The 27586-nt window shown below is 44.7% G+C and overlaps 1 protein-coding gene across 2 annotated transcripts in view; it reads left to right on the forward strand.

Annotated features, from left to right (window-relative positions):
* The window catches only part of GALNS (galactosamine (N-acetyl)-6-sulfatase), a 48129-nt gene extending 25071 nt beyond the window's left edge, over positions 1 to 23058 (forward strand). Inside the window, exons 12-14 of one of the 2 annotated variants that reach the window (XM_065661675.1) lie at positions 5523 to 5644; positions 16589 to 16706; positions 20353 to 23058. In XM_065661675.1, coding sequence (XP_065517747.1) covers positions 5523 to 5644; positions 16589 to 16706; positions 20353 to 20439 — 327 coding nt within the window. In that variant the 3' untranslated portion in view covers positions 20440 to 23058. The remainder of the gene's footprint in view (positions 1 to 5522; positions 5645 to 16588; positions 16707 to 20352) is intronic. The other variant, XM_065661676.1, reaches the window with a different exon arrangement.
* The last annotated feature ends 4528 nt before the right edge of the window (positions 23059 to 27586 follow it).

A 27586-nucleotide genomic window follows, 5' to 3' on the forward strand; every position in this document is an offset into this window, starting at 1 on the left:
GTTTAACAGTTGTCTCAGGCTCCCATGACATTAATGTGCCCTTACTGGTCTGCATCCTCTACCTTACGGCCTGGGATTAAAATTCATCAAAGATGAAGTGTGCTGTTCTGCTCTTCCTATTGTTTGTTTCTTTTTAACTCCCCAGGCAATTCTTATTCTAATCTGAATCCCATAATAAAATCTTGTTGCTTGTTGTCTTTCTCAGTGCTGGGGGATACCTTGATGCTGTCTTTTCTGCTGGCTTAACTTGATTATGTGGGTAACTTGCCTTCTTGACTGGTTGCTTTCTTGAAGGCAAAAGGGAAAGGCTCCCTCAAAAGAAGCCAGTGAGAGTAGGCTCTCTGTGGGACATTTTTCCATAGATTGCATAGGATGCTCATTTGGGTCTGTTTAGCTGGCTTCCAACTCCTTCCATATAGCTGGCTCGTGTTTACGTATTTGGACATCTCTTGATATTCAGGAGGTTATACGTGGGACAGAGGTAAACGAAAGGAAACTGTACTTGAAAAAAATGTGTTTATAATTTTAAACAGGAAAAGATTTTAAAATAGTATGGTAGAGGGAGAGAAATCTTCCCCCTGCACAAGGGCTGAGTCCCTGTTGCTCTAGGATGGGTGGATATCAGTCTGTAATCATTTCCACCATCATTGACCACTTCTTGTATCAAAAATCAGCAGAGATAAAAATAGCCACATGTGTTGTGTGTGGGAGCAGAAGTGAGAACTAAAGATAAACCTGGGAGATCCCTCTCTTGTACACCATAACACGCAGGACTTTTACTGGCAGTCTCCTGTAAAGTGCTGTTCTCTGGTGCTCTCATCATCTATCCTATTAGCCTTTACGTCATGCTTGTTCATTACCAAATTTGAACTGCATTGCCAAGTGCATGACAAATGATGCATGCAGACTTGGTGCTTCTATAGTTATTTGGCCCACAGGATTGAGAGGTACATTTCATCTTCCTTGTTTGGAAGAAAAAGTCTGAAGGGGGAGAAATGGGTATTCTTTATGGATTTATCTGAGTGCTAGCAAGTCCTTCAGGAATTGCCTAATTTAATGCTATGTAGCAGAGCCAGGAGTATGAGCTAACAAGAGAAAGGAAATTTCCTTCTCTCTACCTGCCACAGAGACTGTCCAGCAGAGAATAGTTCTTGTGCCCTCTAAGAGCAGTGATGCAAGAAGGGAAAAAAATAATTAAGAAAAAAATGTGGAAAAGGCCCTTTGGTTCATTGGAGAGTGGCTGATAACACCAACCTTTCTGCTGTCACTTCAGTATCTTGTTAGTAGTCTTCAGTGGCTTTCCAAGAGAGCTCCAGTGTCTTTAAATGATTGGTGTGGGTGCTTGCCAGAAGACCCTATTGTTTTAATGTAAAATGCCAAAGGGGTTATTCCTGCTGCAGCCTGTCTGATTGCTCCTCTCCTCAACGTGAAGGGATCGATAAAGCCTTTTCTACAAGGGGGATGTGAAGTCAAGTAGAACCTTACAAATAATGACATTTGATTGTGGTCCTCTGAGCATATGAGCTAGCCATTGATCGCTTCTGCTTGAGAGCTGCTGGAAGCTTGCTGGTCTGCCCATCTTCTGGGGTCTCTTCCAGACAGTTAACACATTAGAAGCAATTTTTGTTCAACAGGGTTGAAGCTTGGCAGTCACATTCAGAGCCCCAGTTTGGAAGGCTGGGAATCACCAGGAGAGGGAACAGCCACTTACCCACACTATGGCAAACAGCAAGCAACAAGACTCCTGGCTTTAATTAACCGCTGTTCTATTCTTCTAATATTAATACAGTTTTGCTGCTCTGGGTTTTGTGTGGCGGAATGAGGAGACATGACCAGGAGACAGGCTCCAGATTTGCTGCACCGCTATCAAAATCTGCAGCCGCCTGTGAAGTCGGAGGGATCTGGGATAGCGCCAGGGTGACGAATTGCCAGAGGGCTTACGTTAACACAAGTGGTGATTCCATCACTTGGCCGAGAGCCCAAACTGGCAACCGGCTGTATTTGTCTCATGTCTATATTGACATAGCATCTGTGGTCCATTTGCTCTGGAAATTAAAGCATAAGCTGTGCAACCAATAGCTGCTAGGTCTTAGGGACGGAAAAACAATCCAGGTTACCTGATTGCTGGGGAGAAGGGCAGAAAGACGTGCTCGCTGAAAGGTTTACCTGATGTGCAGGATATGTGGGGGATTGCTGGAATCTCTCCTACAGCAACCAGGTCTGCACAGTGGTGCAAAATCCTGTGCCTGTGGAAGAGTCCGGGTGAGCTATTTCTGGTTGCCATCTGATGCTCCTTTATGGGCTCCCTTAGAAGGCACACAGTTGCTCTAGATAGGATCTTCTGGTTTGGCTTTCATGCTTTTATAATTGAGGAGAAAAGTGCCAAGAATTTGCTTAAATACAGGGAATGACCTTTCTACTTTGTTTGATCAGTGTTACATGTAAAGATGCAAATTACGTTGGATTGTGTGCAGAGTAAAATACAAGGAACGTGCTTTAACTGGCTATTGATCCCCTGCATATTGTTATTAACAATCTGACAAATAAATAGCTTAAAGGAAATAACAGCAGATGAAGTAGTAGTTGGTTTGGGGTTTGTTATCCTGATGGGGAGGGCAGGCACAGAAATCTCTTTGCTCTTCTCTGACAACATAGCTTCATTTTCGGGTGAAGTTGCCATCTTGTCGGCAGTGCTGGACAGCTGAAGCCGGTCCCTTGTCAGCATAAATGTGGTGAGCTCCTCTGCAGCCCATGGAATGACGTGGCTTTTGCTCCAGCTGAGAACCTGGCACATTTGCATTTATTGTTAAAGCCTACAGTGTTCTTGGAGTCCATGGCACATGTTGTCAGCTCAGGCTTTTACCAGCGCAAACCTCGAAAAATAGTTTTGTTTAATGAAAAGCAAGAAATGATCCAAAATGGTGACATGATTTAATATTATCACCTAGAAGAGAGTCTCCTTCCTCACCAGGCCTGTTGCCCTGCAGCCTAGGGGTAGCATTGCTGGAGGGCAGCTCCTTATCTCCCATACAAGGCACACAAGGAGTCTTGTGATGTCATTCTGCCCCAGCTCCCAGTACCACACGTGACCAAATTTGCACTCTTTCCAAGCAACCACAGGCATCATCCAGATGCGTCAGAGTGTGGGTTGTCTTGTCGTTAATTCTCGAATCTCAAGCAGATTTAATTCATACTGGTTTTGCTCCAGAAAAGGAAAGCAATCCAGACTTAGGGGTCCCAGACTTACAGTTTGCTGGGATAGCTGATTTTTCTCTTTCCATCCTGAGAACTGAAAATGCTTTGATTTACAAAACAGAATTAAACAGAGTTGTGATTTGTAAGTTAAATACTCTTTTCTATGAAAGGGACAGAAGAGCAGACAACTCTAGCTGTATCTGTATTGTATTACTTAGATGCAGGACAATGCCTTGATCAGGGCTGTGAGGATATAATTTTACCTCTTATTTTTTGCTCATTTGTTGAGGATCACGTAGAAAATATCTTCGGCTCTCTGTAGGTTGAATATTGGCAGTCACAGAGTACATAAAAATAATAATAGTCGATTTTATTTGTGGAGATAAACTTGAAAGTAGAAATTTAGGGGTTCTTTCTGCCACATTTTACGAGGGTTATTTATCAGTGCTGTAAAATGACATGATTTTATTTTTTCTATTTATTTTTTCCCCCAGTACCTTTGAAGAGGGCATTGGGTGCTTATGTTAGAAAGACAGATAGCTTTTGGCTAGTGGCATCAGGCAAGTTGTTGCACTTCCTTTCCTGGGATTCTCTGGGCTGTGTTCAGGAGCCTCAGCTACAGGGATTTCATAGGAAACAAAAGATAAAATGTACATAGAGCAATGTACAAACAAATACCCAAGAGACTAAAATCTTCTTTCAAACTAAAGCATTTGCAGCCAAAGAGCATTGTACCAATTAGCAGGCTCTTAATTAAATTGCTTGTTTGATTTGCATCCAAATTATAATCTGAATGTTGTGTAGGCTTTGATACCTTTTCATTAACTGTTCCTTTTGAGGGGAAAAAATAATCTATTTTCCACTGTGTGTTTCAGAGGCCTGTGGTGTCACAAGGTGGAAAGGTCAATCATTTTTGTATCCATTTAAAGTCCATTATTGGTGGGCCACTACAACCTATCAAGCAACTCTCTTATTTTTCCAGTCAGTGATTCAGGAATCTATAGCTCTGTGCAGATAAATGGGATTTCATGGGCTTCTAAACTTCTTGCTTTATTGAAAAGCAGAATATTAACTGCTCCACTGACCAGCTGCCCATTAAAAACACAGGATATTTTTAGAAAATTGTTTGCCAATCAAATCCCACCAACATCTGTAGAGAGCCTTTTCAGTTTGTTTGGTTTATAAGCAAATCCTACAGTTGCTTTCCCACCTCCATTGAAACATTCCCATTTACCTTCTCTCCATGTCTCTGTCCGTGTCTCGGGGCATTTTGAGGTATTGTAAGGAGCGCAGCGTGTTAGCTGGAAATGTAAAACTGAGCTTTAACAAGTCCATTTGGTGCAAGTTCTTTCTGGTCTATGGGGCCCCCTGCTTTATTTGCTGTTTAGTGAAATTAGTGCTTTGCATTTTTTGCTATTCCCAGGGTTTAAATAGGTTCTGTTAGCCCTCAGGATTGCAGGCCAGCTGTAGGGATTAGGGAGCTCCACACCTGGCTAATAACTGGCCAGGCTTTGGGAGATGCAGCCTGGCAAGGGCAGAGCAGAAAACTCATTGCTCTGGACTTGCTGGAAAATCTCATTTTCAGACCCCATAGACTTGAATGTTAGTGACAGGAACATCTCCAGACTTAATACAGTTCTTTCAGCCCCATTGTCATTCCCAGGTGAGTGCCTCTATACTACCTTGGGTCTTGGATTCGGCTGGGATAGAGTTAGTTGTTGGCTTAAACCATATTAGTTTGCTATGAATGGGATCAACAAATGCACCCAACTCTTTAAAATTTATCAAATTTGCATCCTTATTCAGTGTAAGAGATCTGTCAGGAATGGTGTCAGGTGCTGGCAAGCTGAGCTGTTAGGGAGGCCAGCAGGTCCTGTTGCCTGTCAGGGTGATGCTTCTCTGGCTGGATGCTTCCCCTGGGACTGCTGCTTTCTCTTCAGAACTGCTGAGTGATCCAGCCCTCCCTGTGTATTTTGAAGCCGTAAGAAACCAAAGAGAGAAGATTCTTTCCATGTACAGAGTTTTTACGATTAAATGGTTTCACCTCTTTGTGTTTTGCCTTTTCATTTTAATGAGTATTTCACAGAGTACTTTTTTTATAAGGCAAGAATGTAAGGCCTGCTTCAGCTTCTCTGCCAGTGCAATGCCAACCTTCTTTTGCCCCATCAGATCAGAATCCATTTTGCAGACTGGAGTGGATTCTTGGTTTAAAATAATTCTGGATTTTGTGGGTATATTGGAACAAGGTGCTGAAGAAAGTGGCATCAGCTGTAATTTTGTTCCCTCCTTTGCTTCACCCTTGATGACCTCTCTCGTCTTCACTGCAGGGCATCGATTTCTGTCCTGGGCAGAATGTCTCTGGAGTGACAACACACACACAGGAGGAGCACACTACCCTGCCACTGCTTTTCCACCTGGGAAGGGACCCTGGCGAGAAGTATCCATTAAGGTGAGACAGTTAACAAAGATGTTAAAACTCAGCACTATCAGCATCTGCTTTATGTAATTCATTTGCCTTGGTAGCTGTTTCTTGTAAACTGCTTGAAAACTGTCCCACAAAGCCATTACAGGAAAAAGAAAGGAACAAACATTGGTTTTCAAGTGGTTAGGTTAGATGGGTGTGCACGTGTCCAGGGCTTGACTCGTTGAGCTGGTTGTTCTTGTTCTGTGTCCTGCAACCCCTGACAAGGCAAAATGAATATTTTTGGACAGGACAGAGTGCGGGGCACCTGTGGAATAAAGCAGTGGTGCTAGTGAGTGTGTGCATTGGAGCTGTGATTCTCTCTGTGGTTTGGGACTAGGAAAGAAACAACTAGTGATCTTTATGTACCCTGCAGTGGTTTTTCTCTCTGCATTAGAATCTGTGGAAGGCAGACGTGGTAACCTTCTGATCTCCTAGCCCCTGCTAAAGGAGCTTATCTAGAGGGTCTGTACCAAGAGGACATTCTGTTCAGTCCTGTTCCATGCTTGGACTTTCCTGGCTGCTTGAATCTATTTTCCCATATGCCTACTATTGTAATATTTATCTCCAGCACGCACCTGAGACATTTCTGTAAGGATTTATGTAGCCATAAGCCAGCACAGCCCACATATAAGCCTGCCACGTCCAAAAAAGCTCCCAAGGTGTCCCCACCTCTCTCCTTCCTTCTAGTGAGTTTTTACCCTGTGGGAAAACCTGCAGACAGGGGCATGCAGCATCATCCCTCACCAATGGCTCCAACTTGGAGAATGTGGAAATAAATAAAATAAAAACTAGTACTACTGTGACCGCCTGCACAGAAATGGTTTTGTGCAGCAGCTTCACAAGAGAGATGTTTTTCTGAGCTGACAGGACTTCAATTACTCAACTGTTTTAAATAATTGAGTGGATACACTCACTGAACTGCTTTGAAAAGAACTGAGCCTGTGCTGTCCACTAAGTGTTTTCACTAGAGAGAGGAGGGGAGGAAAAGTGTTTCCCTTTCTCTCTCGCTTAACAGACAAGCACTCCAGAGGTGCATTACTCAGTGTATAAAGCTCTCCAGAAGCCCTGCCGTGTTAGCTCTTGCTTTCTGTTGAGTTTCATCACTAATGAATAAAGCAAATCTGCAGCTCTTGCCTTTTTAAACTCAACTCAGTGAAACTGTGCTACTGGGTTGGGATTCCAGATGAGACTGTCCCCTGTTTAGTTTACCACCTATTTCATTTTTAGGAGGCTGAGTTAATAGAAATTACCTCTTTTTCCCAAAACCAAACAAATGGTTAGTATTAAGTGAACTGTGTTTGTGTTTCCTCTGAATTTGAGAGAGAGGAGCTCTTCCCTAAGAGGTCTGTAGGACATCTGCTTTCCTGCTACGTAGATGTTTCTTACCACCACCATGGACTGAGCATTGAAATAAATTCCAGTGTTACATCTGCAATCATTTCTCATACGGTTCCATTGATTTTTGGACATTCACAAGCTGTTGCTTTGATTGAATTTTATGGCAAGATTATGGCACAATTATGGAAAGCTGGGATGTTGTTTAATATGCAGACCTTAATAGAAAAGCCTCTTCTTAGTAAATGAATCTTCCTTTCTGCAGCACATTCTGTTGCTATTGTCTCCTTTCTGGTCACAGTGGAAAACTCATGGGAAGTGGGTCTCCTATATCGAATGTGGTAATTAAATTATCCTCATTTGTGGAGCTGTTACTGTTGTGTATTTTTATTTAGCTTAATTATCCCCCTTGGCAGACAGCCTGTTGGGAGTCCCGACACTAATGTGGCTCAGAAGGGAATCCAGCATTCTCCTCCAAGCGTGCATCTGTCTGTCCATACATGCTGGGTGTGTGCTCACAGTCCGTGTTGGCCGCACTCCCCTCTTCACCCTCCTGCAGCCTGGAGGAATAGGGTGTATTGTAGCTCTTTCACCAGCTTGGCTCCTCTGATGCGTTGTTATGTTGCTAAAGCATTTAGAAAAGAATGTGTTGTACCCCTGATTTATTGGTACCTTTCCCTCTTCTTTTATGTAATTTACTTTGTTAAATCTGTACTGGATTTTGTTGGTATTGCTGCCGCTGTGAAGGAACAGCATTGCACACCGATGCACTGTCATCTCTGCCTGCTTTTGCTCATTTTTTATTTCATTTATTCCTTATTTTAATGCAACTTTTTCTTCTCCCTAAAATTATTTAAATAATCTGTCATCTCTCTTGATTTCAATTAGTTTGGATTGGAGTCACATACAAAACCACCAGTAAGAGGTTTCACTGTGATGCACGAAGGCCAGGCATCACACACACCTCCAAAGGGATGTAATCTTATATATTTGGGCTCTTTCTAATATCCCAAGGGATCTTGGAGCCAGGGCATCCTAGAAATCAGTCTGCTCAGTCACCTGAGCAGCATTTGACTTGCAGGGTGCTTAAACTCAGGCAGTCTCATCTGAAATGCCATTGGGTTATGACTTTGCCCACAAGTGTCATGTGATACTTGAGAGACTTCTTTGAAGATTTGATTTCAGTTCAAGTCATTCCAGTCTTCATTGGGGAACTGGCTGCTAAAGGGATCACTGAAGATGCAAGTCCTTCAAGACATAGAGACAGCACGTAAAGTTTTCACTTCCCTGGGTGTCACGGTGAAGCAGGGCAAGTCCTTCCTCTTCCTGACACAGTTCACTGGATTTCCTGGAGCCTGCCTGGAAACTGTATCAGCAAAAGCTTATCTCCCACAGGAGTACTTTTCATGCAGTGGAAAAACTGGTCAGGCAATTACAGGCAGGTCCTTTCATCATGTTGAGGGCACGTCTGGCAGTTCTGAGCCATATGGCACCCTGCACTTCTGTTCCCCTTCATGTAAGGCTGTGCATGCATCCCTACTCATGTCTGACTCCAGGAACAGACCCTCCCAACAGGGTTGTGACTGTTTCTTCCTACCATTGCCCCTCTGGTTTTGGCTAGATGCTTTGGGCACCCCAGCTTCTGCCAAGGGACATGGTTGTGTTTACCTCTCCACCTTAAAAAAAGGTGGTTACTGGTGTTTCTCAGTCTGGACTGGAACTTTACCCAGGCAATCCAACAGCCACACAGGCTTTGCATTTTGTTAGCTGGGATTCACAGCAGTACCAGATGCATGTTATGAGTCCTCACGCTGCCTGAGCTTGCCCGGGTGATGGCATATTTCATAAAATCATAGAATCTTATTTACATCATCACATCAACAGACTGAATGGAGCATGATCCCTGTTCTGTAGTTAGCCTTCAGGATGCTCATCCTCATCCCTAGCATCAGATTCAGTCACTACCAAGTTCTTATCCCCCTTTCTCCTGGCAAGAGGGGGACTATTCTGAAAACTGCAGGATTCTGGGGTACTACTGTTGAGAGAAGGTTGTCACCATAGGATGAGCTTGACATTTATATGGCTGCAGGATGACATAGGCATGAACATGCCTGCAGGTACTGATGAGGCAACACTGGCATCTGGATTGGTGCTTTTAATAACACCTGCAATACCAGGGCATTTATGGGCAATATATTTTAAAGAAGTGTAGTTACTGGTGAATAATCTTCCTTTTGGTTGCCAAAAAAAGGCAATGTAACTGCACTTATATAAGTAAGACTTACCTTATTATCTGGTCCTTGTGTAGTGAGAAGTGAACTGTTTGTGTCTTTTTGTCAGCCAGGGATTGACTGGATCTGTGTAGGCTGTGGGATAGAAGATACCTTTTTCTTTATAGCTCTCAACTTTAAAGAATAAATAAGATTGTGTGTTACACAGCACACAAAGCAGAAACACTTCCCTAAGTCTAAGAGGTATTTTGTTTCCGCCTTAGGTGTAATTATGAGGGGGTTTGTGCTTTGTATACTGAGTTTACTAAATTTTGAGTGTCAAAATACCTGTGTTTTACTTAGGGCAACAGATTTTACTTTTATGGAAAGAAAATGGAAGCAATAAGGCTTGGTTAGTGAACATAATGATTTTAGAACACATTAATTAACAAGAGAGCTCACAAGTGCCTATTTTGAGCAGATGGAAAATCCAGGAAATCATCAGAGAGGTAATTGCACTAGTTGTGGAGCCAGAAAAGAAGGGAAGAAGCTCCTGAAGGGAAGCTAAAGGGGAAGGCATCTGATAGAAAAGTTGCCAGTCTCACCTAACAGATAAGGGCAGAAATCTCACTGTGGGCAAAGGAGAAGAGGTGCAAAACTGGGAAAAAACTGTATAACAAAGAGCCAAAATCTTGCCCGGAAGATGCTGACTCCTCATCTTCTTGAAAAGAAGGAAATGGTACCAGCTGCATTGCTGGGGTGAATTAGCTGCTGCCTCAGGAAAGGTAGCATTGATGAACACTGAAACTGGAGAGCTATGGATCAAGATCCTCAGCACTCTGCATTGTGGCACATTGTCTGATCAACCTGTAACTTGTGCTTAATTGTGGCGACCAGGAGCTTGCAGGTATTTTGATGAGTAACTGTCTAGACTAGAGTGGTGCTGTATAAAAACGAAGTAAAAAGCCAAATGAATTAGTTTCAGAAATGTAAAACACAGTTGGTAGTGGACATAATCTTCCTTAGAGATGGTGCAGGCAATGCTTACAGCCTCAAGAAAGTAGCCTGAAGAACATGCTGCTTGAATTATGACTCAGAAATAACCATGGAAGCAACTAGCAGGAGGATCAGATGGATAGCTGTTGTTTTCTGTCTCCTGTTCACACAAAGACTGAGGCTTTACATTCTCACTCTGCCTTTATCCCCTCTGCTCCTCTCAATGCTGTGGTGGCTCGCAATGAAATCCAGCAGAAAGGCAGGATTCCTGAAGCTGGGGTGTTACACCTTCGTGACAATACTGAGTAGACAATCAGCATGATCACATCTCCTTGCTGCAAGGAAGGCTGTGGGCGCTGTTGAAGAATCCATGCAGGTGAGAGGCATAATCAGTACTCCCACTGTGTGGCTCCAATGCCCACACATCTCCAGGGTTATCTCCATGGCTGCTGGACCAGGGAGGTGAATGATGATATGGGCCACCCTTCAGTTTCCTCTTTGATTCCTTCTTTGTTTTACGTTGGCCCTGAGTCCCTCTGGCGATTGCAAGTTTCAGCAGCAGAGCCCCAACCTGTTGTCTGCCTTGTGTATTGTGCAGCTTTAAATTGCAGATGAACTTGATAATGGAAGAGAGGAACTGAGGAAGACTGAATAATACAAGATCAAGACTTGGATACTACAGTGCTGAGCAGCCTCAAAGCACTGATAACAGATAAAATCAAATTACCCAAATCTGGGTGTATGTCACAATTAAAAATAATGGGTTTAATTAAGATAATTCCAGTGGAAAAAGAAGTTAAATATACAAATTATTACCCCAAGTTTTCTGCTCTTCCCACAGCTTGATGTGCATTTGTTAGAATATGCTATAAATCCGGAAGCTGCAGTTGAGAGCCTGCTGTCAGGTTCCTGTGATGTGCAGTATATAATACCTATTTTATAAGGTTCCTCTTGATAATAACACGGTCCTGTTCCTCCCAGGATACACATACTGCACTGTGCCCAAACATGAATCACCAGGACAAAGTATAAAGCATCAAGATCTACATATAAAACAATGCTGAAAAGGCTCTTTAATTTTCTCCAGTTCTGATCTATTTGAGAACATATTTATGATGATGGAGAATTGGCTTCTCCCTCTCCTTACAGCTCAGGGTGCCACCAGACCTGAAGGTGAAAGACTTGAAGACTGCATGATTAAACCAGAGCTCTAACACCAAAATCAGAGTGTGAGACAAACCCTCCTCATTCCGAACCTGCATTTCAGTGTAGGGCACGGTGGGGTTAACAGCAGAGCAGGTTTCACTGGAGTTGTTTGGTGAGGAAGGAGATGGGAGCAGATTGCCAAGGCACAATTACACTAAATGAAGGAAGCACAGGCCACACCTGTGCCTGGGACCCTGCTCTCACAATCCAGCCCTGATTGGATCTCCAGAGACTTCCCAGAGGTAAAGTGTCAATTAGTGTAATGACCCTGGACTTTGTCCACTCTCTTCCCTCATTCTGAGCATGGAATAATTTCATGTACACTGGGGGATCTCTTTTAGCAAACTCCTCACAACACCACCTGCTCACCCTCTCATTCTTCCAGTGCTATTCCCAGCTCTCCTTCTGCAGGATTGTTGAGCTAGAATACAAAATACAGCATGGTCCGGGGGCAGCGAGGTCTGGATCTTCATGCAGACAATGCCCAAACACCTGTATAGATAATACCGTCTTCTTTTGGAACAGAGAATGTGGCAAACCCTGCACTTGCAGCCCAATCCTGCAAATATGCATTCAGGGAAATGATGGGACTCCATGTAAGAGTGAGAGAGGTTCCCAGCTCTGTTAACAACTCAGACTGATTACCGTGAAGTAATTATCCCCATTTTATAGACAAATTAAAAGCACTTTTTTCTTTCAGATTTTGTCTCAAAATGTATTTCCTGCATAGGAGCAGAGACAGTTTTAATCCCCCCTATACAATTTCAGTAAATACTTTACAAATAAGTTTGATTGGATATAAGGAAGAAATTCTTTCCTGTGAGGGTGGGGAGGCACTGGAATGGGTTGCCCAGGTAGGTTGTGAATGCACCATCCCCGGCGGTGTTCTAGTCCAGGTTGGACAGAGCCTTGGGTGACATGGTTTAGTGTGAGGTGTCCCTGCCCATGGCAGAGGGGTTGGAACTGGATGATCTTGAGGTCCTTTCCAGCCCTACCTATTCTATGATTCTATGATTCTAAATCGCTGTGTGGATATTGGATGTTGGTGCATGTTGTGGAGCTAAATAGGTCTGTCTGAGCAAAACCTGAGCTCATCAGAATATGGAATGGAGATCTTGATGGGGCCAAGATGGGAAGACCAACCCCCATCACTGGCATGGCTTTGTCTCAGTGGGTGATTCCAGTTTCTGTGAATACCAGCTCCAAGACTGGTAGCATCCTATGGGCATCACAGTTCCCTGCTGTGCATGGAGCCTTGATACAGATATGTATGAGGAAGATAGTTCATGTGTTCCATTGAGGCATCTGAAGACAATCTGTGATGATCTTCCAGTATTGAATGACACCTTGTAGCACTCAGGGTCCATCACTGTCATGTACTTCAACACAAGGAAGACGGCTGCAATCGGATATGTTTTAAGCTAGCGTCAACAGGTTTAGCCAGCTTAAGAGCATCTTAAGCCCTGCTGAGACAAGGTTTATAGGTTAGCGGTCTGACTCGGAGCTTAATCTATACATGTTGTCTAGCTTTAGCCAGCTTTGTACTTACGTGGGAAGTGCGAGTCCTTTACATGAGCCAAGCCATTTCTATCATGTTTTGGGGAAGTCATTCAGCCTGTGCTAAATGCTGAAATAATCTAAAAGTGTAGAAACTGCAGGGGAGAGCAGTTCAAAAACACCGGGAGCTGAGGTTAGGCCAAGATTTCCTGTCACTGCTGAGCTAGCTGAAAAAGCCTGGAGTGTCCTGAACATGGGAATTAAAGCAAGATGATGATTCAAATGACTCAAGCCTATTTTATTATGCTGTGGCATTCATGTGTCTTAGGTTACTAATGAGCAACAATGCTGTGGATAAATGCAGGAGTTTGGATTATAGCAAAAAGACTTTTTTTCATTGCAACAGGACTGGCATATTTGGAGCAAAAAGCAGCAGTCATGACAACATATTGTTTATCTGTCATCCAGAGCACAGCTATGTTTTCCACTGGTCTGTCCAGATTACAGTTAATTTGGAATCCGATGTATGAAAAGCTGTTCCAATGGATGAAATTGGGCTATCTCTTTAGCACTTAAATATTTGCAAAGATGCTGTGGAGCTTAATTAGTTAGCAGAAACATTTTATCTTATGGGTCCACTTCCAAAAGAAGATCTTAAATGCTGGAGAGATGACACAAGTATGTGACAGAAATAAACACGTTGGATAGTTACAAGAGCAGCAGGAGGAGGCATTAAATTATTTGATATCTAGAGTATCAGTTAGACTCTAACAATCGGTTAAAAGATGTATTAATTCATATTAATCCTTCATATGAGGGTCTTAATAAAGTGTGATTAGCTCGGGTTTGGAAGAGCTTTCAAATCCTGGCACAATCGCTATATTAGAAATCTAAAACACTGAAATACATGTGTCTCCCTAAACTGCATTGCATCTCCACTTCCATCACCAGCTTTACAGGGTTTCTGTTTCCCCTGTTTCATCCAGTCTCCAGCTCATATGTCCAACATGCTGTGCGCATCCCTGGCACTTGGCTGTGGTTTTAGGCAGTGTGTTTGTCTGCAGCGTTTCCTCTCCTTTTGCAGGCTCTCCTGTGTTTGCTGTCCTCTGCATGTCACCACAGGTTAGCTTTAAACCCTTCCTGCCTCTTGCAGAAACCTGTTTCCTTTATTTTCTCTCAAGCAGGCTGGCAATGCTGTGCTTTGAAACACAACCACAGGGCTTCCAGATAAAATCTCACCAAGCTGAAAGGCCACTGTGCTACCGGATGCAACCCTGGCTGAGCCAAGTGATTGCTGCCTTGAGTGTCCTCATCAGGGAGGGAGTCAGAGATGGTTTTTGGCAGTTTCATTTGCCTATCTGCTTTTTTCAGTGGTCTTCGGGGCAGTGCAGGAGTAATCAGTCACTACTGTGAGAGCTAAGGTGGGAGAGGAGCAAGGAAATTCAGGAGCCTCACAAGAACAGTCTGAATTTCAGGGTGGTCCATACAGATGACACAGCCGGTCCCTGCGATAGTCTCTCCACCAGGATACAGCTAGCTGGGTGTGAGAGCAACAGATTAGTTTGCTCAAGCTTGTCATTTCAAATTCCCTTCCTGTTCTCTATCAGCAAAGCTCAGGCCCATCCCCACAATCAGCTTCTCTCTGGATGGCTGCCGAGATGTGATATTTATAGGGTTTACTGGAAACTGTTGGCACATTACTGGGCTTCAAAATGTGATTGTTTTTCAAAGAAGGAAATTAGCTGGAGTGTGGGGCTGGTGGCCAGCTTGGACTGTAAGCAAAGGGAGCCCGAGGTCAGGACCAAGCTGCATTGTTTCTTTTATCATCAGAAGCAATTTGCTGCTCTCTGGTTTTTTGAGTGACCCTTAACGTGATGGACAAAATGAGATCATTGGGTAGTAATCCTCCATTTTAGAGAAACTCAAAGTATTAGTAAAGTACACCCTGAACCACTTAAACAAGTACCTATTAGAGTAATTGGATGGATAAAAATCTCATAATTTATAACCCTGTATGAAGGCTTGGAGCATGACAGATGGGTCCCAGCTTGTAATAATAAAGCTGTAATGGAAGAATGTAGATGGGGCAGAACCCTGGGAGGTTGCGAAATGGAGGAGGTATTCTTGTCTTGGACAAGTCACTTCTATTCTTCTTCTCCATCTTCCTGTTTGCATAATACTAGTTCATCTCACTTGGTGATTGTGAAGTTTTACTAGCTGAGGGTTGTATTTTAAACCCTTAGCTTGAGAACACTTGACAAACAAAGTATTGGCATTACCTTTGTTTCCCTACAATAAATGCCTCTGTGTGATGCACATTAGGGAAAAGCACTTGAAAGAGTGGACAATGGATGTGCAGAGCCCCTGCAAGGTTGTTTGTGTGCTGATGTGTTTGGTAAGGTTTGTTCTGTGTTCTAGGAAGTCTTCCATGACAGTCATTTAAGGCACAGCTCTAGGACAAGTTTAACCATGCCAAGTTCAAGGTCCTACACCTGGGTCGGAGCAATCCCAGGCACAGCCACAGGTCGGGCAGAGAAGAGATTCAGAGCAGCCCTGCAGAGAAGGACTTGGGGGTGTTGGTCAATGAGAAAATGAACATGAGCCGGCTGCAGTGTGCACTCGCAGCCCAGAAAGCCAACCATATCCTGGGCTGCATCAAAAGGAGCGTGACCAGCAGGTCGAAGGAGGTGATCCTGCCCCTCTGCTCTGCTCTTGTGAGACCTCACCTGGAGCATTGTGTGCAGTTCTGGTGTCCTCAACATAAAAAGGACATGGAACTGCTGGAACAAGTCCAGAGGAGGCCACGAGGATGATCAGGGGACTGGAGCACCTCCCGTATGAAGACAGGCTGAGGAAGTTGGGGCTGTTCAGCCTGGAGAAGAGAAGGCTGCATGGAGACCTCAGAGCAGCCTTCCAGTATCTGAAGGGGGCCTGTAGGGATGCTGGAGAGGGACTCTTCTTCATCAGGGACTGTAGTGACAGGACAAGGGGTAACGGGTTAAAACTTAAACAGGGGAAGTTTAGATTGGATATAAGGAGGAAATTCTTTACTGTTAGGGTGGCGAGGCACTGGAATAGGTTGCCCAGGGAAGCTGCGAATGCTCCATCCCTGGCAGTGTTCAAGGCCAGGTTGGACAGAGCCTTGGGTGGCATGGTTTAGTGTGAGGTGTCCCTGCCCATGGCAGGGGGTCTGGAACTAGATGATCTTAAGGTCCTTTTCAACCCTACCTATTCTATGATTCTATGGCAAGCACCTTTCTTTGTACATACCACATTTGCCAACAAGATCTCCCTTGGGACTCAACATTAGCTTGCAATATATTTGTCCACCTAGGAAGCAACACGTTTGGGGCCAGCAGTTTTGAGAGCTGAAGCTCCATGTGGACGTGACACAGCAGGAGCCATGTGCTTCTCTGAGGAGTGCAAGCCATGTGCTGTCCTTGCTGCCCTGAGCTGAGCATCCCAGACCAAAGCCTCCAGGCCTGTCCAGGCTGGACTCTCTCAGCCCAGATATTTCAATTCCCCTATGGACCTGCGGGCAGTTAGTGTCAACTGCATGTTTATATACTCTTCCTTCTCACTACAGCCCAGGAAAGTCTCCTGACCCAGCTCCATGATGTGGACATTGTAATGATGCCATGTATGAAGCCCAACTAATAATATCTGTGTTTTTTTCACGTTCTAGTTTTGCCAGCAATGAATACCAAAGGGCGATGGAGCAAATATCTGTCATTGTCCAGCAGCACAAAGTAACCATGGTGCCAGGGGAGCCACAGCTTAACGTGTGTGACAAGGCCGTCATGGTGAGCATTCAAGCATAAATACGTTTGAGAATCCTTAGCTTAAGATAGATTTTGTAAAGGCTTTATAAAACATCACCTAAAGCCGGGGAAGGATGGAAGAGAGATACACGCATTTGAAGGGCGGCCTGGCTGTTCCATGAAGGAGAGGTCTGTTTGTTACCTGTGCAGCTCAGTGGCACAGGAAGGCTCATTCAAAGGGAGTGGGGTTAGAGCTGAAAAGTCTATCAACATGCTGTGATAAACTCTGTGGCTTCCTTCCATAGATATATCTATGACATTATCTACAGCTGTAGATCCTTCTCCTTTCTAATCCCCATCTGCAAAGCTAAAAATCTTCTGTGTCTTGAGTGGTGGGACTGGGACAGTGGCTCTTTTCCAGTCACGTGTGTGAGTACCTTTGGTCTTGCTCGGTCTCCTCCAATTCCACCCATGCCTGACTTTTCCAAAGTGTTTCTGGCTTGAAAGATGACAAGCATTTTCAATTCTGTTTTCTGTTTCAAATTGCATGTTGGAAAGTTACAGTTTGGCTTTAGTGTCAAATGCTGCTTGGTTTGCTGAGAAGCTGGGAAAGAAACTGAAGAGTTTGTAGGAGGTCAAGTTGTCAGATGAGAAGAGTCTGTGTAGTCTAAGGGGATGTGCTTGTAGACTGACACGAAACAGTAACAGGCAGATCTTTCTGATGCTGAAATAACCTGCTGAAGGAAACAGTTGGTACCTGCTGCTGTGGTCTATCTCCAAGCAGCCAGAACAGTGAAAATATGAATCTGTGTCTCTGCAGTCAGAAGGCAACGATCTTTTCTAGCTTTATCACATCTTTTTATTTTTGGATGTTAAGTAGGAACAAGATTTGAAGGACCATTGTTTCTGTGTTGTTTTCTTTCATTATTCAACTTTTCCCTTCGGAAACACTGTTCTGTGCTCCTCTGGGACCTTCTGGGTTCAGGCACTCTCCCCAGTGCCTGGCTGCTGCCAGAGGCCTTCACTGGAAAGGCATTTCTTCTGTGTTAACTCCAACTCCAAAATTGGTTCATAAATTGTAGGCTGTTCTGTGGCTACCCTGGTGCAGTGTGTTTAGGTGCTGTGGAAACATCTGGTACCCATGTCTGTCAACAGTGTCTTTGGGTTGCATAATGGAAAATTTGCTGAACTGGAGGTCCTGCAGTTCATCCTGCACCCCAGCCCTCTCTTAGGTTCTTTCTAGGGTCAATCTTCTCGCTGAGCATGCCATGTTCTATCTCTGTCTTGTTGGATAGAAGTTCTGCAGACCATGAGCTGCCACTTCTGCTTTCGCTGTGGCAATGTCCAGCCATGCCTGCCTAGTCTATAAGCAGAGGCAGCTAATGACTGCTCCAGCACCTGGCCAAGCTCAAAGCAGATCATTTGGCCCTCCCTGATGGGCTGGAGGGTATTCTGATCCCAGGAGAAATCCCAGCAGGAAACATGATGAGTTTTCTATTCTATGTAAACTCTTAACGGACTAATTGTACACCTCTATCAGCACTACATCAAGGTCTTTCTCCTCACCAGCTGCCCCTTCTTCCTCCTCCTGTTCATCACAAAACTAAAATAAAGAGGCACCAAATTATTGGCTTTTGAGACCAGGAATTAAGATATCCAAAATCTTTTTGGAGTGATAGTATTGATGGGGTTTATTGGGCCCTAAATCTGTCTTTGGAGGATGCTGAAAGACAAATATCACCTCCTAGTACCATGCATGACAGAAAGTAGATTTAGATTAGATATTAGGAAAAAAATCTTTAATGTGAGGGTGCTAAGGCGCTGGCACAGGGTACCCAGAGAAGCTGTGGCTGCCCCATCCCTGGCAGTGCTCAAGGCCAGGTTGGACACAGGGGCTTGGAGCAAGCTGCTCCAGTGGAAGGGGTCCCTGCCTGTGGCAGGGGTTGGAACTGGATGAGCTTTAAGGACCCTTAACACAAACCAGTCTGGGATTCTAGGATGTTCTAAATTGTCATTTATTTGTTTGATATTTAATATCCTTTCTGGGACAGAGGAGAAAAATTGTCTTTATTTATACATAAGCAAAGCAGATGCATCGTTTTGTAGCTGCTGCAGTCTTGGGATTGATGTTAAGTGCGGCAGCATAAGCCCTCCTGAGCAAGGGAAACGTTTGCTGGCCCATCTGTGGCATAGCCCACCAACAGTGTAGACAAAGCTCCCACAGAGCCAGTTCTGCTGCCTTTTCCTCCTGTGGAAATGTAGGGGAAATTGCTCCATGCAGTGGAGCTGGCTTGACTGTGTGTTTGACTTGCAGCACACATGGTGTCCTCAGGACTTACAGCACAGATCCAGGAAAGCCAACTTGGGCTGCGAGACTGAAGCAGATACCAATTTGTTTGGTGTTTTGTTTTTCTCAAATGAACAAACATTTAACTTGTTTATTTGGATCTGTGTTGCTCCTACAGAGCTGTCAATCATCTGAAATTTCCAGCGGCGGTTGTGCATTTCAAAATCGAGTCACAGATTTAGGAAACAGCACCCGTAGTTCTTAAACCGTCTGGAGCCCTTCGTGCAGTGAGAAGCCTTCCGCTAAAGCTCCCCGCTGTGGCCTGCTCCTTCTGCAGAGATAGCTGGTGTCTCACTGCCATCTGTTGTCAGCTGTGTGGAATAGAAGCCTGCTCCATTAGGTTTTTTGTGGGGTTCAGCTCTTCTTTTCCTACATAGGAAATTGATTCCAATAAAACATAAATTACTTGAAGGATAAAAAATAAGTAAAATGAAAGGCAAGAGGTCAGAGCTGAACTGATCTTTAATAGGTGACAGCAGGAGTCTCCCATGAATGAGAGTCTCCTTGAGAGAGGGAGGGACAGAGAATGAATGCAAAAGATTTCTTGAGGCAGAATGGGAATTGTAACCTGCCATTCATATTACTGCAGTTCCCAGTTTTAAATGGCAAATCCCAATGAAATCGATAAAGTTCTTTTATCCAGATTCCTTCCTTTGTTAATCTGTTTGGAATCTGAGGTTTGAAGTGGATTTTCTTACTGATGTCATTGCTCTGTTGTACTCATGCTGGAGAAAGGTATTACAAGAAACATGGAAATGAGGAAGACAAATGGTTTTGGTCTGCATGCACTGGAGTAGTTGTCTCATAAATGCCTCTGACTCCATCTGTTTATGAATTCATCCATCAGAATGCTCATTAAAATACTGGCATTCTTATCTCGCTCACACCCTTGGCCTTCTGTTGCTTTTTGCTTGTTTCCTCAAGAAAGTGCATGGATATCTTAGTGCTAAACATGGTAATTCTTCTCTGGATCCCAGGAAAATTGGGGTTTTCACCAAAAATTCATGATCTGGTTGCTCCATGCTACTTACAGGAAAGAGGGGAAGGTCACCAGAGCCACAGCACTCTGCCTTTGTACAGGAGAGATACCACTGTATCCCAGAAGAGGGAATTATCTGCTGCAGAAGGATTTGTAGTCTTTCCTAAAGCTTTTTCTGAATAGTGTTTGGAGTTGGGAAGTTGGGAAGTCCAGGAGCATCAGCTGCAAGAGGAGTTTTCATTTTTCAAGCAGGACATAAAAGCGTCTTTGTGAGGATGAGAGAGGGTTGGTTTAAGTTATAGGGCTTAGCAGATACTTGGTATAAATAATCTCTCTGTATGTTTTTTGTTTGTTTTAAACAGAATTGGTCTCCTCCAGGCTGTGAGAAGCTAGGGAAGTGCCTGAAACCACCCAAGTCTGATCCTAAGAAGTGCTTTTGGCCTCACTGATCTGCTCTGCAGCCCTCAAGAGCTACACAGAAAAGCTATAACTAGCTGGACATACAGTTTACAAAGCATGTCTTCTCATGTTGGCACTCCTGTTTACACAGGAAGGGTGTGATGTATGTATGATATCATCATTTGCCCTTCCAAAAGGGCCAGTGTTTATATTTCTAGTGCTCAGGGTTTAGCCTGTAGTCTTCTCTTGTAGTTGTTTCCGTAAATGGTAACTTTTCAGTGAAGACTGTTTCAACTCTAAAAGCTCTCTGTACAACCACAACTCTGCCATCACCTCAGAAATGCCATGGATGCACCTTTCCTGTCACTCCTTCCACCCAACCTGCTCTCTCAAATCATCACTCATTCGGATCCTGAACAGCGACCATGTTCAGGAAACTTAGAGCTGCCAGAAAACCCTGCCCAAACTGCCCTTGTTTGGTTTGCCTATAACTTGTTGTTTTAACATTTATTTCCATTGTGAACTCTGGACATCAGCTTGTTTTTCCTTTCTTCCTAAACCTGCAAGTACTGGGTGCAGCTGTAGGGCCCAAACAGCTGCTGTGCATCACTGGGTGCAACTGAGTGGTCCCTCCTGTTCCTGAGTAAGGGGTTGGCTCCAGGGAGAACTCCCTGCCTTCCTTCATCTGTAATGGCAAACATCCCCTAGGTAAAGAAACCTGAAGACAGAGTTCACGTAAGTACCGCCTTATTGACAGGGGGCAGGATGCTCTTGGGGAGCTGGGGGTCAGTAGTTCATTTCAGGGGTTTTCTTCATTTCCAAAAAACTCCAGGTCCAAATATGGTTTAAGTCATGCTTCTAGTCTCATGATCTGGGCCCAGCCAACTGCAGGCTCAGAAATGCCCGTTTACATCAGACATTAACTCTTGACCCTGTTTCCAGTGTACGCTCTCTGAGGAATTCTCCTTGTGCAAACTTTCCACAGCCTGGGTGTAGCACTGCTTCAAACAGAGTTCATGGTAAATGCCGATCCTTTGCACAATTTCACATTGCAGATTTCTCATCTGCTTCTGAGCCTGTTTCACACTCTTGGCTATTGCTAATAAATGTGTCTCAAACAAAACTGAGCAAGGTTACTGTGGAGCTTCAGGGGAGTAGCTAGAAGCGTGCTAGTACGCTAGTAGCTAAACATGCTGTTTGCACCACTGAATGCAAACAGGAATGCTCCACTTCCACCCCTCCAGTGTTTTAAACAGTACGTGTGCCCTCTCTGCTGCTGTTATGCTGCCTTGGGAAAAATCCAGGGTGTAAACAGCAGCTTCCTTCCCAAGCAAAGCTTGAGGCTGGCTTGAGAGCTCTGCTTCTGCTTCTTGAGAGCTCTGCTGTGCTCCTGCCTGCTACAGGCTTCTCAGCTGCTTACTCTCACCCTCCCTGTAATCCCAAAGGCGCTCATTCTCTCTGTTCCCATGGTTTACGTTACCTGTAATCCTCTCCACAGTAATTCTAGGGTATATCTCACGAAGCTGGATAATCCTATAAGATTGCAATAAGAACAGCACTTGAGTCGGCTCTCACTGTTCCACCCATCAGAAATCACAGCCAACACTTCATCGGCTGGCAGAGCCTCTGAATATCTGTGCATCTGAAAATGGCATTTGTTTATAGTCTTGATTTCTTAAGATGTTCCTAATTGTCCTTCAAGTGTATCAGGGCATTTCTAGTTCATCCGTAACATTTCTCCTTGTTTTGATGTAGTGTGGATAGCTCAAGTCTTGAGAGATTCTGATCAGCCTTTTCTTCACTGATGCTGTATGAGAAGGACAGGAAGGAGAACTTGCAGCAGTCATGTGTGTCTGTCAGCACAGGAGATCAGACAAAACCAGTAACTTCCCATTTGCTGGGTCTGGTCCACCTCTGCTTTAGTGCTTCTCTCACCCACAATTGGTCAGGACCCTGCAGTTCTCTAGCATCAGCAGATAGAGATACCAGCCAGAGGAGGGAGTCCATCACTACAACTCTCCGAAAATCCCAGCAGCCCTCACATAGGCATAGATCTGCTACGAACTGCAACAGCACTTTGTCTCTCTTCCTGCTGCTATGAAGAGATCCCACCATAGGACCACAGCTCATTGTCTGAGCTCTAGCCCAGACTCGTTTCTTGGTTCTTTGCCTTTGCAGTAGGCACGCTGTGAGTGTACTGAATGCCTGCTGCCTTGTGTCCCCTGCCTGCCTGGCTGTCACTTCGTTCTTTACTCCTTCAAACCAGCAAGCTGTGAATATACTGCTTTTCCACAGTCTGTGTAACTTGCTCAGACAAGCCATCCTGTTCTCAGCACATGCGGTGTTTGTCTGGTTACCCAGCACACAAAGCCCTCATTCCTCACTGAAGTAATCTCTCAGTGCATAGATACTGGATGTAAACTAGAAAGCTGGCTGCTATAAGGGAATTGACTTCTGTTGATGCCTGTATATTATCTGCTTCATGTCCTTTTATTATAAAAGATCAAAGCTTAATGTGAAGAACCTAATGCTTTAAATAAGAACAGTAGTTTTACAGCTGGATGGCTAGGAAGAATTTGAAATCAATGCCTTTCCCAAAGATGTACAGATTTTGAAATTGTGAGATGAAGAACTAATGAAGAAAAATAAACTAATTTATTAGAAATGCATTATCTGAGTTGTCTGTGCACACCTGTGAAACAACTGAACGACACCTTGCTGTGGGACAGTCTCACAGAGACGCCTTCCAGATCATGGGACTGACCTGGGTTAAAAATAGCTTGTTTTGTTTTTCCCTGTATTATTTTTAACGTGGATCAATTTCCCAGCCCACACGGCTGCCCAGCACAGTCCCGAGGCAGGGGTGTACTGTGGCTGTGTGCACCAGCACAGCCGCAGGGGTGAGCAGCTCAAACCCACTGATACACCCCTCAGCTCACAGCAGCCGGCATGTGTAACCACATCTACCCTTACGAATTATCATGATCTGAAGCTGAATTAACTCTGATCTGAAGCTGGGCTATGTGATAGCTGCCCAGTTTGGGGAATTGGCTGTACTGGCTTTGCAGGAGCTGCCTGAGACTGTGTGTGCAGACACAGAGGAGCAGGTCTGCTGGGGTCCACTGCCCCATCAGAGACCTGCAGCAGTGAAGGCTGTTTGTTGGTGGCTTCATTTCTCAAGCTGCAAGACGTAAGAGCTAAAAGAAGGATGATGTCTGCCTAAGACTACTTCTACGTGACATTCCTTTCTTTATAGTTAAATACATCTGCTAAATGCTAAAAGCTTAATACCTGCTTGGGCCAAGAGTCCAAGGAATTTCTTTCTTCCCTTTAATTTCCAATTAGCTGAGTCTCTCAAGTCTCCCTGCTCTGCCCCTGAGGCTGTGTTATCATCCAACCCTCCACACAGAGAAGCTTCTGAAATTGATGTAACTAATAATCATGGAAAAAGTCCTACTGCACTTACAGTCTACAGCTGCGAAAGTGGAGCCTTGATTTAAAATCCTGCAGCGACAAATGGATTATTTCGGTGGCAAATTAGTCTCTGTGGACCAACAATTTGGGGATCTGAACACTGGAACTGGAAAGCAGAAGATCAATTCCGAACACTTAAGAGCCAAGGTTAATGCCCTGCAAACCTGTATGGAGTGCAGCAATGAAAGATAACATGCCTCTGCATTTTAAATGGGAAGCTGAGGAGCGCGGTATTAAAAGTGAAAATGGGCAAGTTCAGACCAGAATGAGAGCAAGCAATACCCATGTACTTGCTAATAAAACCTTATGTGGTGTCTGGGGACTGAGTTTCCAGTGAGGGCTGAGGATGACAGTGGGCTTTTACTAAAGGAACTGGAACTAATACTGCTGAGAAGGAAGCTGCTGGACTCAGGATGCTAGCTGCTGTGAAGAAGCTGACAGTTCTCAGTACCTGCCAAGTGAAGCCTTTCCAAGTGCAGTGGACGGCTTCCAGAACTCCTAGTTTAACATAAAGCGAAGCCCATTAGATGAGGATCTAATGAAGGTTGGAGAATACTTGTTTTCCAATTAGGACATCTCTGCTGTAACCACGTGAAATACTTTCAGAGCTGGAGAAGGACCTTTCGAAGGTGAGAACAGTTGGAATCGGGGTGCTGGGGGGAGGCAGTTTGTTGTCTGCAGAGTTGCCAGCAGCCTCTTCAGCACAACTAGAACAGAAATCACTCCCCAGGGATCTTGCTGTTGTCCTCAGCCCTGGGGAACTTTACAAACTCCTTGCTCTTTTACTCTCTTAAGAGTTAACTCTGCTTGTTCAGTGAAAAATGGTTTTGCGGTTAGAGAGGCTTGTTTTTCCATTACTCTTAACACTTATAATACTTGGAAATAGACTTTTGCTTTTGTTTTCCAGTAGTATTTGATGGTTTTCGTTTGTTATGAGAAGGTGACATGGCAGTGCCTTTTGAATTAAACTGAGTTTTGAAGAACAGTTGTAAGGGAAGAGCTGAAATCCTGTTTTAGGTTCCTTTTTCCTTTGGAAAATGACTATTTTAAACACCGAGAAGAATCTCCATTTGCCTGTTTTCTTTATATCCCCTTCCACCGTTTGAAGTTTTGTTGTTGCTCAAAGTCTAGCTTGGATTATATAAATCCTAAATAGAGGTGGATCCTTCGCCAAAAGCCTGTGGTCTTAGGAGTGAAAGAAAACCCTCCGCCATCCAGCTTCTCCAGAGAGCCAGTCTGGCAGCTCTCTGTGCCTTTGCCCCTCCCCGAGTCACTTAATACCCTTCTGGGCACTATATACGTTGGTAGCACAATTCCCATCTGAAAGGGATAGGGGCTGAAAAGCCCATTGGCCAATTCGCCAGCAGTGTGGAATGCGTGCCAAATCCATTAGTCCTGGATTGGACTCAAAATCCCTTCCTGCCCTAAGGAGAGAGGGGAGTTCTGTGTCTTCTCCAAGGGCCTGATCCAACCTGGTGCAGCACAGGAGGTGCTGGGTTTGGCTCTGTATAAGCAGGATGCTGTGGAAGGGCAGGACCCGTTCACAATGGTGTCCTCCTGCTAGGGAGGACAAATCTAACTCGTTGTTCAGGATGGAAGCTTCAGTCCCGAGCCCAGGGAGCTGGCTGGGGAACTGCATTCTTCTGCTGTTGAAATAAGATATTTCAAATTTGGGTTTTTTAAAAAAAACCTGGTTTTAAAGTGCAGGCGTTTCTAAAGCTGAAATTGAAGTGAAATGTTCCAGCAGATTTGAAAGGAAATTTTAGTTCTCCTTTCCCCTTGTGGGTTATGTCGAAATTTGGGGCATTTTGTTCCACTTCACACTGAAGTTTTAAGATCCGTAACGGAACAGAAACTTCCATACTCAGCACAGCTCTTCTAATTGCCTGGTTCAGCTGATTACAGCGAGCTCTCAAGATTTTAGACCCCCAGTTTCCATGTTCACTGGCTAATGACATCTCTTGCATCAGGATGCCAGAGCACTTTAAAATGATCTCTGTGTCCAAAAGAGTGCAAAGTCAGTGTCCCCCTGCTATGGGTCCCCTCTTGGGGGTCCAGATCTGAGATAGTGGTTGCTCCACCAGGAACAGAGCAGCCCTAAACCTCTCTGAGCCATGAGCGGATGTCGAGGCACCTCCCTGGTGATATTCCAGAGCCGAAGTCCTTTGACATCAGCATTTGGAAATTGGTCCTAGGAAAGTTCTTTTCAGATGGAAATTGCAGTAGGAGTCAGCACTGTTGTTTGAAAGGTTGAACAATTACAGGGAAAACTGATTTACTTTGGAAGCTAAAAACCAGTCTGTACTGGTAGATGCAATTCACGTCCTTTGAAATGGAGGATTAATGAGGTGAAGTTCTGAGTTCAGGGATCTGAGAAATGCTGGTTTATAAACCTGAGCTGGCACGTGGCATAGATTCAGCCTGATTTGGTGTCATATTTATGCTCTTCCTGGCAGAACTGATGGTGTGGGAGAGGCCTGATCCTGCATCAGAGGAGGAGAGATCGATCCAGCTGCTTCTTCACCCGGCTGCTGGATCTGAAGGGACCACTGGGAGCCTTCAGCAGCTTGTCCTGGTGAGAGCTGCGGGTTTGCCTGGGGTTGACATGAGGGGCCTGGGAACCTCATCTAGCCCCGAGGAAAAATGGGGTGATGTCTTCTGTTTGTAACAGCGGGGATTGCATAGGAGGGTCACAGTGTGATGAAGGAGCTTATGGCTCCATTAGCGAGAGGCAAAAGGCAGAGGTGCCTGGTGCTTGCGCTGCAGGCAGGCTGCAGGAGGGCCCTTTCCCACCTGCTGCTTATTTCCATGGGTAGACAGATAAATTCCATCACTTCCATCCACCAGGAGGAAGAGGAGTTGCTGGAATAGCTCATTGTCTGTTATCGTGGTTGGTAAGGTCACAGGAGAAACTTTTCCAGCTCATCTGGGGGAGTGAGGGTGTTGCAAAGCCCCTGTTCCAGTGGAAGGCTGCGTGCTTTGTCCCTGGTTGCCTCACTGGAACAGCTGCTAGAGAGGATTTTCCTGGTGCCAAAGCGATAATCTGACTTCAGGGAAAATCTTAGTCTGTAAGGGAATGGTTGTGAAAGGGAGTGGGCAGACTCTGGTAACAGCTTCACAAGAAGGGGAGCAACCTTTGCACTGGCCTTCAGCTTGTCTCTGTTGGCACCTCTGGCAGACATCCGTTAAAGAGGTGAATTGGGAATAGATGAATTGGGGAGAAAACAGACCAGTGGAGGATTCAGTGTATAGTGAATGATTCCCAAGGGTTTGCGCCCAGCACTGGGAATGACAGTGACACAGGACGTTTTGGATGCTGGGATGGGGCAGAATTGGGTGTCTTGTGAACCAGGCTGCGTATATGAACCTGTAACAGTGAAGCTGGTGAGGGGACCAGTTTCCCCTCCTTTCAGCAACTCCTCCTGTGCAATAACCACAGTGAGGACCCCCAGCACTATTGGGAGTGACTGGTCCAGCACACATAAGCAAAAGCAGCTCAGCATTCATCATGAGGCTGCTGCAACCCTGAGCACCCATCCCATGGGATACACATCAAATCACAGCAAGATACCTGGATAGGTGCAGGCACATGCCTTGAATACCGACCCAAAGGGCTATCTGGAGCACGTGGAGCTGAAGCTGTTTCCAATACAGCTATCAGCAGCAAGCACTAAGCTTGGGCAGGGGTGTTTGCATGCTAAAACTGCCTTTGCTTTCTGCAGC

Source organism: Lathamus discolor, chromosome Z, assembly GCF_037157495.1.
Source record: "Lathamus discolor isolate bLatDis1 chromosome Z, bLatDis1.hap1, whole genome shotgun sequence".
Taxonomy (NCBI): domain Eukaryota; kingdom Metazoa; phylum Chordata; class Aves; order Psittaciformes; family Psittacidae; genus Lathamus; species Lathamus discolor.